The sequence below is a fragment of the Ranitomeya variabilis genome, chromosome 1 (assembly GCF_051348905.1).
Source record: "Ranitomeya variabilis isolate aRanVar5 chromosome 1, aRanVar5.hap1, whole genome shotgun sequence".
Taxonomy (NCBI): Eukaryota; Metazoa; Chordata; class Amphibia; order Anura; family Dendrobatidae; genus Ranitomeya; species Ranitomeya variabilis.
Window position 1 is genome coordinate 670,867,276 of NC_135232.1, and position 14,070 is coordinate 670,881,345.

General features: G+C 42.1%; 1 protein-coding gene and 1 long non-coding RNA gene across 6 annotated transcripts in view; one reads left to right on the top strand and one right to left on the bottom strand.

The window, feature by feature from the left end:
- The window catches only part of SPTBN5 (spectrin beta, non-erythrocytic 5), a 445,401-nt gene that overhangs the window by 196,871 nt on the left and 234,460 nt on the right, over positions 1 to 14,070 (top strand). For all 5 annotated transcript variants that reach the window (XM_077264001.1, XM_077264014.1, XM_077264022.1 and 2 more), the window contains exons 30-31: positions 3,958 to 4,072; positions 5,202 to 5,312. In XM_077264001.1, the coding sequence (XP_077120116.1) occupies positions 3,958 to 4,072; positions 5,202 to 5,312 (226 nt within the window). The remainder of the gene's footprint in view (positions 1 to 3,957; positions 4,073 to 5,201; positions 5,313 to 14,070) is intronic.
- LOC143775653 (uncharacterized) lies at positions 10,982 to 11,929 on the bottom strand. Its single transcript, XR_013215682.1, has 3 exons — positions 11,871 to 11,929; positions 11,346 to 11,791; positions 10,982 to 11,265 (listed from the first exon to the last, which is right to left on the bottom strand). It is a non-coding gene; the product is annotated as an uncharacterized LOC143775653 (long non-coding RNA).

Sequence of the window (14,070 nt, forward strand, 5' to 3'; positions counted from 1 at the left end):
GGCATACCGAATGACAGAATAAATAATACAGCTGCTTGTCATGACTCTGACCACACTGACACTTTTGCAGCGGTCTTACAACATTTCTGCAGCATATTTTTCATTTTTTATTAGTTATTTTTACATTTTTAAATACACAGGGAAATCTTGTTGAGTAATAATAATAATCTTTATTTATATAGCGCCAACATATTCCGCAACACTTTACAATCCAACAGTTCATATACAAGTCATAAGTAACAATGTTAAAAATAATACAGTAATTAAAGCAAAGTAATGACGACCCTACGATCTACAATCTTGAATTAAGCTAGTTGTTTTTTTCCAGGCTAATTATCTTCCTTGATGCATCTAGATAAAAATGCTTTCTTTGCACGAAAGCATTAAATATGATCTAAAACATGTTTCCCTTCTTAAAGATAGTGTTTGATTGTCATCTGTGCTAAACCTCTCTGGGCATATGGAAATGTTTCTGTCTGTAACATATAAAAAATATTGCACTTCATTTGTGTTCTTCCTTATGGATCATAATATAATAAGTGATAGAGGTGAAATCCTTTACCCTACGAAACATTTTGCCTCATTTCAGATGAACTTAAGTATTTAATAAACCTAGGAATTATGTATGTACAAAGCTGTAACCCCTTAATGACCGCCGATACGACTTTTAACGGCGGCAGTAAAGGGTTTGAAATAAGTGTATAGCACCTCCAGAGTTGAATTTCTATGGGGGGGATAGCTGAGATCCCAGAGAACATGATTTGGGTCGGTTTTTACCGACCCCAGTGCTGCGATCGCCTTTATTAAAGGAATATCGGCGACCGCAAAAAAAAGTCAGATTTCCCATTTAATTTCTCTCTCCTCTGATGTGATCGCACATCAGAAGAGAGAGAAATGTGTTCCCCTATCCCCCTGGTACTTCCAATGTCCCTGCATCTCCCCGTGAAGTACCTGGGCCGCTGGTGTCCTCTTCCCGGGAGAAAATGGCGGGCACATGCATAGTGCGCCCACCAAGATCTGCCGGCTGGCACCCGGCAACAATAGGAATTTTTTCCTATTGGTTCATTTTGATCACTGTGATAGACTCTATCACAGTGATCAAAATAAAAAAATAGTAACTAAAACCCCCCTTTATCACCCCCTTAGTTGGGTAAAAATAACGAAATAAAAATATATATATTTATTTCCATTTTTCCATTAGGGTTAGAGTTGGGCTAAAGTTGGGGTTGGGCTAAAGTTGGGGTTAAAATTGGGGAATTTCCACTGTTTTGGTACATCAGGGGGTCTCCAAATGTGACATGGCGCCACCATTGATTCCAGCAAATTTTGCGTTCAAAAGTCAAATGGTGCTCCCTCCCTCCTCCGCCGAAACAGTGGCTTTCCCCCACATATGGGGTATCGGCATACTCAGGAGACATTACACAACAACTTTTGTGGTCCATTTTCTCCTGATACCCTTAAGAAAATAAAAAAAATTGGTTCCAAAGTAAATTTTTTGTGAGAAAAGTAAAATGTTCATTTTTACCTCTCACATTGCTTTAGTTCTCGTGAAGCACCTGAAGGGTTAGTAAACTTCTTGAATGTGGTTTTGCGCACCTTGAGGGGTGCAGTTTTTAGAATGATGTCACTTTGGGGTATTTTCTGTTATATTGACCCCCAAACTCACTTCAAATATGAGATGGTCCCTAAAAAAATGGTTTTATAAATTTTGCTGGAAAAATGAGAAATCGCTGGTCAACTGTTAACCCTGTGATATAGTGACCCCTGTAACAGGTAGGGGGCGCTGCATGGTCTCCCCGGTATGTGCACGGAGTCGTATTGAGGCCGTGAGAATTGACCTGCAGTAATGTCAGGATCACGTGACCAGCCCAGGTGATCCATTACTGTGGGTGTGGTTACAGGTACATAACCTGACCAGGGTGTGGGTCACGTGGTCTTCTGTGTGGTTCCTGTGTGGTTCCAGTGTTTGGATCTGGATGGTCCAAGTGCAAGGTCCTGGAAGCCTGTGCTTGGGCTGTGTGCCCCGTGTAGGAAGACCTGGGAGGAGGCTTCCTGGAAAGCACATGGCTTGGACCTGGTGGCCTGTGGTGTTGGACTGAGTCCTGAATAGCACCCAGACAGGCCACGGCCTCGGTGTTGAACGGTCCCAGGTGGGATGGACGTTCTGAAGAACACAGTGTGATCATGGTCCGGCACAGTCTGTGTTAGAAGCTCCTGCGAGTGGAGTCTTCTTGGAGCACCTGAGAGACTGTGGACCTGGATGATCGGCGTTGGGGAAGCTACCGGCCTTCGGTGGCTCTGGACTGACTGATGTGTGCCGGCCAGGCAAGTTGGTGAACCCCGTTAGGCAGTTTCCCCAGGAGAGCGGACTGACAAGGAGTCAGCAGATGGAGCAGGAGCTCCCATAAGGTACCATTGTCTGATGTTGCTTGTTATGTTCTATGAACTGTGTGGGAGAGGACCAGCATGTTTAGTTGCTACAGACTGAGGATATGAAACGTGATGTGATGTCCTGGTACAGTGTGTAAATGGACTGTTCACGATGTGGTTTATGATACCCTAATAAACCAGATAGACTGTTTTGTTTTAAAAACCCGTGCCCGTGTGCTGAATGTCGCGGCAAAGCGAGTGTCCCCCAACACACTCAGTAAGAATAGTCTTACATTTTCTTACAACCCTTATAACGTCCTAACAAAAAAAAGTATGTTTCCAGTAGACATGTGAAAGTAGACATGTGGGAAATGTTATTTATTAACTATTTTGTGTTACACCACTCTCTGATTTAAGGATACAAAAATTTAAAGTTTGAAAATTGCAACATTTTCAAAATTTTTGCCAAACTTCAATTTTCTTCAAAAATAAACGCAAGTCAGAATTGTAAAAATTGGCCTGGTCATTAAGTAAAATGAGCATTAAGTGTATAAATAGTGATTGTATATGTAAATAACACAGCGTACTTAGGCTGGTTTCACACTTGCGTTTTGATCTGCAGCTTTTTTTAAAAAAACGCATGTGGTGAAAAAACGCATGTAAACGCGGCAAAACGCCGCATTTTTTAGACGCATGCGTTTTTGCATGCAGAAAAAAAATGCGGCGTTTTGCGGCATTTACATGCGTTTTTTCCTGCGTTTGCGTTTTTTAAACGCATGCTGAGAAGTGTGTGACAGCTGCCAATCATCAAAATCAACTAGAAAACACACTAAAAACAGAAATAGCTAGGGTTAGGGTTAGGGTTAGGGTTAGGATCCCTAGTAACCCTAGGGATCCTAACCCTAACCCTAGGGATCCTAACTCTAACCCTAGGGGTTAGGTTTAGGATCCCTAGGGTTAGGGTTAGGGTTAGGATCCCTAGTAACCCTAGGGTTAGGGTTAGGGTTTTCTTGTTTTTTCTTGTGTTTAGGGTTAGGGTTAGGGTTAGGGTTTTCTTGTTTTTTCTTGTGTTTAGGGTTAGGGTTAGGGTTTTCTTGTTTTTTCTTGTGTTTTTCTATAAAAACGCATGCGTTTTTAACGCAAGCAAACGCATGTGCTTAAAAACGCATGCGTTTACATAGACAGCAATGCATTTTTTTGCCGCGAATAAACACATGTTTTTTTGCGGCAAAAAAACGCCGCTAGAAATTACTACAGGCTGCATTTCTGCAAATGAACGCACGCGTCAAAAAACGCATGCGTTGTCGAAAACGCGTCAAAACGCACGCTAAAAAACGCATGCGTTTTTTAATGTTAAGTATAGGAAAAAAATGCATGCGGTTTTTTTAGCGCTAAAACGCTGCAGATCAAAAGGCAAGTGTGAAACCAGCCTTAGTTGACACTATTTTGGTCAAAAGAGCATAAAAGCCATCCCGCCGCGACAAGGTGAACCCAATCCGAATGGACTCTAATTTTTGTCGTATAAGTATAAAGCTATACATAAGTTTATGTACGGTAACTTTTTTTGTTGGTTTGCTTGTTTTAAAGGGCATCTTGGGAAGAACTTCAGCAACTAACTAAGCAACGGGGAAAACGGCTGCAAGATGCTGAAGCTGTTCATAAGTGTTTTTGGGATCTAAAAGAAGCCCTCTCTCACATAGAGGTTAATATGATTGATAAATAGTAATTGTTTTGATAAACACGTGTAGTAAATAGAATTTTTGGTGCCCTATTTCATAAATCTTACTTAATGAATACGAGAAGCATAGAAAGTTTCTTTTTTCCAGTGAAAAATCACTGATGAAGCTCGTATTCAAGAAACTGAATAAGGCTCATTAGGGTAGTCCCATCATCAGGATCATATCCCAATATGTAGCATGTGTAATAATAATAATAGCTCTAATTAGAAATGGAGTATAGTTCTCCTGATAACCTATGTCGCTTACCCCATGTGCAGGGCATTGCAATAGCTTAGGTATCCACGGCTACAACCACTCATATAGTGACATTTAGCTGTTAGTGGTCGTACCCATGGATACCTGAGCTAGTGCAATGCCTGCACATGGGGTAAGTGACATATCAAATCAAAATAACTATACTACATTTTTAATTGGGGATATTGGCTAATATTATTATTCTTACACCTACTACATACAGGGATAGGATCTTGGAGATGGGAATACTCCTTTGTCTTTATTGTTCCTTTATAAAACTGTTTTTAATGCAAAAAATGACATCAGTAAATTTAGTCTAATGGAACAGTTTGTTTTTCAGGATTTCTTATATATAGCCATCATATTTCACATCACTTTACAGACATCATCATCACTGTCCCCAGTGGGTGCTCACCATATAAATTCCCGATCAGTATGTCTTTGTAATGAGGAAATCTGAGAACCTGGAGGAAACCCACACAAACATGGGGAGAACATACAAACTCCTTGCAAATATTGTCCTGGGTGAGATTTCAACCCAGGACCCCAGCTCTGTAAAGCAACAGTGCTAACCACTGAGCCACCTTGCTGCCTAATTCACTATTTACATAGATCATGTACAAAGATCTCTGCATTTTTCATATTAGATTGCTAATTTCTTAATTTCAGGAACTGCCATGAGCAAATTTTTCCCCATGTCTACAATTAACTTCCACTGTGTAATGCGCATTAGTGATAATTGGCACCAGATACATGATATTACACTAATGTGCCAAAAAATGGACAGAGGTGACACAGTATTTGGGGATCTTATCATTAGATATCTGAGCATAGATGTTTTTTTTAATTGCCTGGCAGGAAAAATCCCAAAGCATTCCTGATGACATTGCCAAAGACCTTAGTGGAGTCCAGTCCCAGCTGCGCAAACACGAGGCCCTGGAACATGAGTTGTCTGGGAATGAGCAGCAGGTAAGGGATTCATTACTGTGCATGTCTGGGGAATCGTAGCCGCAGTGCTCCCTTCTTAAGACACTCACTATTCTTACATGGCTGATGTGGCCCAGCTGTCACAAGCATTCACACAGCTCGGTGACATTTCAGTTCAGGCTTCGATCATGTGTCAATAGCACTATGCATACAAGAAAAAGGAGGTGTCTGTCTAGGGAGTACGCGTGCTGGCCCTACGACTCTGATACACAACTCAATGTAAATGAGCTCCGAACAGCTTTACATGGGTCACTATTGTGGTTATCGTAAATTTTAAAACCTATTAAAGAAGTCCTCCTCCTCCTCCCATCAAAGATTTAATCTTTTTGATATACTGTATTTCAGTCATCATATTATATAGCACTGTGTATTTACAATTGCACATTTTGCCTTTCTACTCAGTTAAATTCTTTTCTCTGCTCTATGTAAAAACAGGAAGTCTTTTCACTGCATGAGTCATCCCCCTCTTCAACTCCTGACCCAGCTGCTTCGCTCCTCCATGCCAGGGACTTCTGTAGTGACTCATGACTCTTACAGGGAAAATTGACCTCCCGTTTCTACATAGAGCTAAGAAGGATTCAGCTAGTCAGTTTTTAATCACATGATGTCATAGATCTAATGGAAAAGAGATGAATTAACTGGGTAGTAAGACAAAATGAGCAATTGAAAGTACACATTGCTATATAATATAATGATTGCAATATATTAAGAGGATAAAAATTTTGATGGGAGGAGGAGTGCTACTTTAATCTTGTACACAGGTTCATTGACATCAGCTTTAGGTGTTATAAATGGTCTTTATATATACTGAATAAACCCAACTAAAACTGCTAAAAATTTGTGTATCTAACACTATTGTTAGCTTCCTTTTTTTATTTAATTTCAGTCTTAGATTTTTATAAAATGTGTCCACCGGTACAAATGTTGTTACTAGTCTATAAAACATACTGCAATATAGAAAAATAGAGAAACAGCAGCATGTCTATAACTTTAACTTTCACATGTAAAATACAGGACAAGACAAATGAGGACAAGAAAACTGAGGTTTTATCCATTTTTAACAATAACTGCACTTTCTTTGTGAAGTTAGAATGGAAGAATAACTAAGCATTATTTTTTTCATTGCTTCAATGCAACTAAATAAAAATAAGCTGAGTTGCGAGTAGTCTTGATTTAAAATGTTCTACAATCTTGGGGGGTTTTGCTGCTTTATGTCTCCATCCCTACCCTCCCAACCTTGTGAAAACCAATGTGTCACCATTGTTGCAGACAGGCTCGGACTGGCCCATAGGGGAACAAGGGAATCCCCTGGTGGGCCCTTGTGCAGATATTGGCCCCCAACACCACTGTTTGAGCAATACTTGGCATAATTTACTCTGTACAGAACAAAGCAGCATATCATCAGTCATTAACCAAACTACCCAGTTTACAATTATATAGAATCATAGGTAATTTGTGAACAAGGGAAGTGTAATATTTGCATGCAGTTGAAAAGTGGGCTCCGCAAAGTCACTGTTACTGGTGGGCTCTTGTCATCCAGTGCAACACTGGTTGCAGACTGTAAACAACCTTCTGTAGTCTGATCCTGAATTTATACTTTCATCTGTTCCCTACTTCTAGATGAAGAGCATCAAACTTGGGAAATCTATTATTTTTGTCTTTATCTTCAAGGGGATAACTTGCTGATTACTGGCTCTCTCTTTGATCCCTTGAACGGAACTCTATTATTCTGGCTCTGCATCCCTGTTTTGAATAAAGTGGATATGATGTTACTCAGCCATTGCTCCATTTATTGCAGGGGTGGGCAATTAATTTTCCCAATGGGCCACATGAGAGACCGTGACTGTTGTGGAGGGCCGAACCAATAGGCTGAAATTAACTCTACTTATTATTAGTATTAATATATTATAACTATATTATTGATAATTAGATTAATATTAATTGTATCACTTAATATTGAGCAGAATTAAGTATGCTGCCATCCATCCCCTATATATCATTTGAACATGAGTACAGTCCCTTATATACTGTAAGAGCCCCCACACAGCCTCCCTGTATACAGTATGAGCCCCACACAGCCTCCCTGTATACAGTATGAGCCCCACAGAGCCTCCCCATATACAGCATGAGCTCCACACAACCTCCCCATATGCGGAATGAGTCCCACGCAGCCTCCCCCATATGCGGCATGAACCCCACGCAGCCTCCCCATATGTGGCATGAGCCCCAAACAGTCTCCCCCAAATGCGGCATGAGCCCTATGCAGCCTCCCCCCAAATGCGGCATGAGCCCCATGCAGCCTCCCCCAAATGCGGCATGAGCCCCACGCAGCCTCCCCCATATGCAGCATGAGCCCCACGCAGCCTCCCCCAAATGCGGCATGAGCCCCATGCAGCCTCCCCCAAATGCGGCATGAGCCCCATGCAGCCTCCCCCAAATGCGGCATGAGCCCCACGCGGCCTCCCCCAAATGCGGCATGAGCCGCACGCAGTCTCCCTATATATACTGTATGAGGCCCCCATAGCCTGCTCATGTGCAGCATGATGCCCACATAGCCTTCCCATGTGCAGCATGACACCCCCATAGCCTCCCCATGCCCACTCAAACATCCCATACACATGAAAAAAAGAACACAACACACTCACCTCGGTCCCGTTCCACCAGCATTCTGCTTTCTGTTCCTGTCTCCGGTGTGTTGACTGTCCGCAGTGTACAGCTGACGTGATGAAATGATGTTATTACGTCAGCTTTTTCACATTCTGATTGGTGGAGGAAGTGGCCGGAGGCACCTCCTCCACCAGTGAAGTCAGAGCAGATGGAGACAGCAAGCGGGCGGGCACGGTGCGGCCTATGTGCCTCTGTTTTCCAGCTCCTCGACTGTCTCAATCTCAATAGATCAGATCTGGGTAAAGTGTGGCCCACGGACCACGTCCAGTTCTCTGGCTGTCTCAATCTGGCCAGTGGGCCGCACTTTGCCCAGGTCAGAGCTACTGCCTAAGTGAGTGCAGGAGAAAGCCAAGTACTCAGCTATTTCCATCAATCTCTTTGACAATTAATTGAGCACAGCGTATCATCTACATGCGCAAACACATGCAAACGCATGTTTACGGAGCGGTTTTTAACCGCATGATCTTACGCATGACAGCCAAAAAACGCTGCTTGTGCATGCATTTGTATGAGTTTTTGCATATGTTTGCGTTGTTTATGCACATGTGTACGTTATTTCCCAATGGGCATGGCTTATGGGATTATGGGATTTCTATATATAGACCCTGCACAGATGAAATCCTCTTCTTTTGATGCTGTATCCTGCTGCAAGATGGATCTTATCGTAAAGAGCTTCAGTCTGAATCTGAATTTATCATTGAAATTGGCTTTTGCTGTGGCTTGTGAGGAAGAAAGGAGAAGAGAAAGATGGAGAAGACTTCGTCATCGCTATTCGCTACACCCCACTATTGATGTCCGAGAGAGCCGTGGAGCCTACCACTCATTGTACACCAAGCTTCGTGAAAACCCGCAAAACTTTTTTGAATACACGAGGATGTCTGAACAGAGCTTTGATGAATTGGTGCATCGTGTGCGAGAATCCATCACCAGGCAGGACACGCAACTACGTAGCGCAATTCCTGCTGAGTAACGTCTGTTGGTGACCCTGAGGTACGTATTTTGGAAAAAGAAACACCTGTCATTAATATTCTTGTTATAAAAGCCATGTACTGATTTTTCTCCCCATTTTCTTTTCTACAGATTCCTGGCTACCGGATAGGCCTTAAGATCTTTACATTTTCAATTTCGGATTGGACTGTCCACCCTTTCTGGGATTGTGGAGACACCTGCCATGCATTGTGTGACGTTCTGTGCGCAGAATTCCTCCTCCAACCCACAACTGAACTCTGGCTAAAAAATGCTGAAAAATTTAAGAAAATTTGTAATTTTCCAAACTGTGTAGGGGCTGTGGACGACAAACGCATTCGGATTCTAAAACCTGCTGGAAGTGGATCCGAGTACTTCAATTATAAAAAAAATATACTTTTTCATTGTTCTCATAGAGATTGCAGATGCTGAATGTCGATTTGTCGCCGTTGACTCATTTGGATGAGGAAATGACTCACAGACTTTCAAAAACTCTGACATGGGACAATGTTTGTATGCTAATAATTTTAATTTTCCACCGCCACAACCTCTTCCCAAGACTGAAGGACCGCCAATGCCATTTGTTGTTGTTGGGGATGAGGCGTTTCAAATGTGTGCCAACCTCTTAAAACCATACTCAAGTCAGGACTTGAATCACACCAAAAGGATTTTCAACTACAGACTGACAAGGGCATGAAGAACTGTGGAGTGTGCCTTTGGTTTGCTGGCAGCTAAATGGTGCATTTTTGGAACACCAATCAATCTTAATGTAGAGACAATTGATGAGGTAGTAAAAGTGTGTGTTATTATGCATAATTACATCCTGACAAAAGAGCAACCACACTTTGAACTTGAGGAACTTGTCAATACCACATTGCCAGATTATCATGCTCACCCTCTGAGGACTACAGTGGAAGCTGCCCAAATGAGGGATAAATTGGCTGCCTACTTTGTCTCTGATATTGGACTTGTGTCATGGCAAGATGAAATGGTTTAAGCTGTAAATAAGTCAAATGTACCTGTACTTTTTTCTGTCTGTAATATTGACACCTTGAATGTAACTTTAGTAATAAACACCTTAACTGTAACACCCGTTAATACTTCACTCAACAGCAATCAACAATATACACATGTTTAAATAAAGAACTAAAGAAAACACAGTGAGACAGTTATTATTTATCAAAAAAATTATTAACAAAAATAAAAACAATAAAAAATAAAAAAATGAAAATGTGATTACTTTCGGGTCCTGCGGGAGGGAGTTACATGGTGGACCTGGGGGGTGTCAGGCTGTGATGGTAGGCTTGGAGTGGTTGGGGAAGTAGGGGAAGTGGAAGTGGCAGACAATTGGAGGATTGGGTCAGAAACATTGGCAGAGGACACATTGGGGAAGAGGACACATTAGGAGTGGAAAACAAGTTGGATGGGATTGACACATTGGATGGGAAAGAACCAAGGGAAGGTGTGGGCAAACTGGAAAAAAAGACACATTCGGAGGTGAGGGTGGAGGGGGTGGTTAATGTTTTACAGCATTTTTACGTTTCCTGGACTTTGTTTTGTTGCTTCCTCGGCCTTTTGCTTCCTGTTGCTGCGTGGTGGGAGTGGAAGTCTGGGCTGCTGCACTCAGCTGCATGGTTGAAGGGGAAGGCTGGTCTGCTGCACTCAGCTGCATGCTGTAGCTGGGTACTGTTGGAACAGTCCTAATGTCCAGCGGTGGTTGTGGTGGATAGTGCCACTGATGCTGTCCTGGAGCTTGTTGCCCTGTAAGGAAAGAACTTTATGCCTGCTGCTGATATCAGGACCGCTGCATGGCCTCGGTGTAAGCATCCTGACAGGCCTTCATCACATAGAGCTGAAAATCAGGAATAAGGTTTTCCATCCAGCCCCGTTCTATAGAGGAAAAATAATGTTGCGCTGGTCTATTGAGGTTGGCTTCCAGACTGTCAAGGCGTCTGTGGGCGTCCTGGAAAAGTGTGTTCACCTGAGTGAACCCACTATTCAGTCTTTCTACAACCGCCTTCATCCCAGCCTGGAAGACCGAGCTTAAGTGAATAAACTTGGGCATGACTGACCTCTCACAGGCACTCTGCCACTGGCGAGCAGACCCAAGAAAAGTAGTGGCAGAGGGCTGGAAGAAGAGAAAACCAGTTGGACCGGCTTCCTGTTCCCCAGCCTGTGAAGCCTGCCTGGTTGCTCCATCGCTGGTGGATGACTGGGATTGGGCCTGTTCATTGGCTGGCCGATAAGGGGCCACTCCAACAGAGGATGATCCAGGTTCTGTCTTGTAATGCTGCACCAGGTTCTGTGTGGAAAATAAATGAAAAACATTAGTAAAAAAGTTAAAAGTTTAAATAATAGGAAAACAACACAAAAGATACTCACGTTCGCTGAGCAAGCACAGGCCTCAGAAAAAAAAGCCACTGATGGTACTTATATTTTCTGACTTTTTGAGCAGCACCACTTCGAATCCGAATCTCCTCTTTCATGTCCTTATTGAAGCGATCCTTCATCGAACACCAACAAACTTTTACTCTCTTCACTGTGAAGGAGGAAGAAAAAAAATTATTGTAAAAAAAAAACAACATTTACAGCAAAACCAATGCGTAAAAGACCACATTGCAATACTTACGAAAATCCTTTCTGACTTGTGGCTTTGCATGGTCCCAATCATCCAACAGCAATCTGGCCACTTCTTCCCAGAGTCGTCTGATCAAGGCTGAGTCGGAATGATTCCGATCACGGGGGTACCACAATGCTGCTCGCTCTTTCACAGCTTGAATAAGGACATCGTTATCGATATCTGGTTGTCCTTCCTCACGTTGTGGAACCTATAGATGAAATACAAAAAAGAATTTGTAAGTAAAACTGAAAACAAATTCAATTACAACTCTGATAAAGGCTACTTACACCCCATCTTTCCTCCTCAGCAACTTGAGGCCAACGACCTTGGGAACAATCATTTCCACTGGACTGCTCCTGCCCTTCTGCACTGTCAGGTATCTGTAAAGAAAATACATGATTTAACACATGTCTAGTATTGACAGTAAATACATACCAATCAGTAAATCAAATGTGATTACATAATCTGTGTCATGTCCACTTTCTGAAGCTTCAGTGGAGGACATGTTGGAAGTGCAGGAACCAGTCAAGTGAAACACTAGAGAAAAAACAGATAAGAAAAATGTAACTTTTTAAGAGCCAAACACAACGTAGCACAAAAAAAAGAACAATGGACACCAATACTTACATTACAGGCAGTAGTCCAACAGCACAGCAGTCAGGCAGCACCAGGACGGCAGCAGCACCAAGACCGGAGCAGCAAACAGTCTACAAGGAAAAGAAAACAATTAGTACAGAGTACAGACTGCAAAGACAAACAGACATTTTCAAAGATTCTATACTTACATCCGGCAGCAACAGGAAGGTGGCAGCACCAGGAAGGCTGTAGCAACAGGAAGGCAGCAGCACCAGGAAGGTGGCAACAACAGGAAGGCGGCAGCAACAGGAAGGTTTCAGTAACAGGATGGCAGCAACAGGACCAGAGCAGCAAACAGTCTACAATGAACAGAAAAAAATAGTACAGAGTACAGACTGCACAGACAAAAAGACATTTTCAAAGCTTCTATACTTACATCCAAAGTCTTGTCCTGAGTCCTGTGCTTCCATCCAGAGTCTTGAGAGTAATGGACTACCTGTCTCCAGACCCCCTTTTATACAGCATTGTGTATCAAACGCATGTGTACGCATGTCCTTGCGTAACAATGCATTCCCATTTTTTTGACGCAATCATCTGCATGCGAACGATTGCGGATGATTGTGTCAAAAAAGCATTGCTGTCTATGGCAATGCATTGTTACGCAAGGACATGCGTACACATGCGTTTGACGCCTCAAAAAATTCAACATGTTGCGTTCGCCGGACACCGCCGCACACCACAAAACGACACATGCGTACACATCCACATTTCCCTATGTACACCATGTTAAAGATATGCACGCATGACGCATGCAGATGTATGTGGATCATACGCAGTGCACAGAAACGCTAATGTGAACCCGGCCTAAGTGATGCCTCAAAGTGGCGGCCTACAGATATACAATACTTATGCCCATTTGCTTTCTGATTTATTTATTTTATTTTTTTTTGCAGGTCTTAGATATTTTGCACTCAGAGGGCACATTTGTGATAGCTCCACTACTGAGCTACTGTACATGCCCAAAACATGAAATGCTATTTTTAATGTGTAGTACAGGCAGAACAAGTGCTGTAAATGGGCCATAAACATTTCAATCTAATTTTGGTGCCTGAAGGTCACAAGCAACTGAAACTTGGAATCAAATTATATTTACTAACCTTCATATAATTATCGTACTGTGCATCTGTAGCCATCTACACAACCTCAGTAGTAAGAAATCAAAGTCCTGAAATTTTGGGATATGATTTTATACCAGTATTTCTGTCTTTTTAATCTAGAACTATTTTATTAGCAATATAAAATGTTCAAGTATAAAGAGTATGACTGATATTAGTCTGCAGCAACTGTAATAGATAAGATGTGGCCACAGTCAGGCAAAGTTTCAGTGTGGGATTGTTTCTATTAAAAACTACCACAGTCTTAGATATTTTGCTCTTTTGTAACTTGTATTGCCTTCCATGGTATTGATGTTATCAATACCATGGATGGCAAGAAGAACAAACAAATCAATTTTGGAACAAATCAAGCCAACATGTCATTCAAAGCAAGAATCACCAAGCTATGACTTGCCTACTTTGGCCAAATCAAATGAAAAGAGCAATCACTGGAGAAGGACATCATGGACAGAAGAATAGAAGGAACAAGGTGAAGAGGAAGACCAGCAACCCAGTGGCTTGATACTATCAAGATAACGGAGAAGAAGACCCTGGTGCAACTAAGTTTGCACAAGATCAATCTTACTACAGATCGTTCGTCCATCAAGCTGAAGGCAGTTAATTAATAATATTGTCTTCCATATAATTGATATATAAAGAGAGCCTATTGGCTCTCCTGGCTTGTCTGTCTCAAAAACTTTAGAAAATAATTCAATTCTTCATCAAATACATTTTGCCATTCTTCTATTACTCCTCC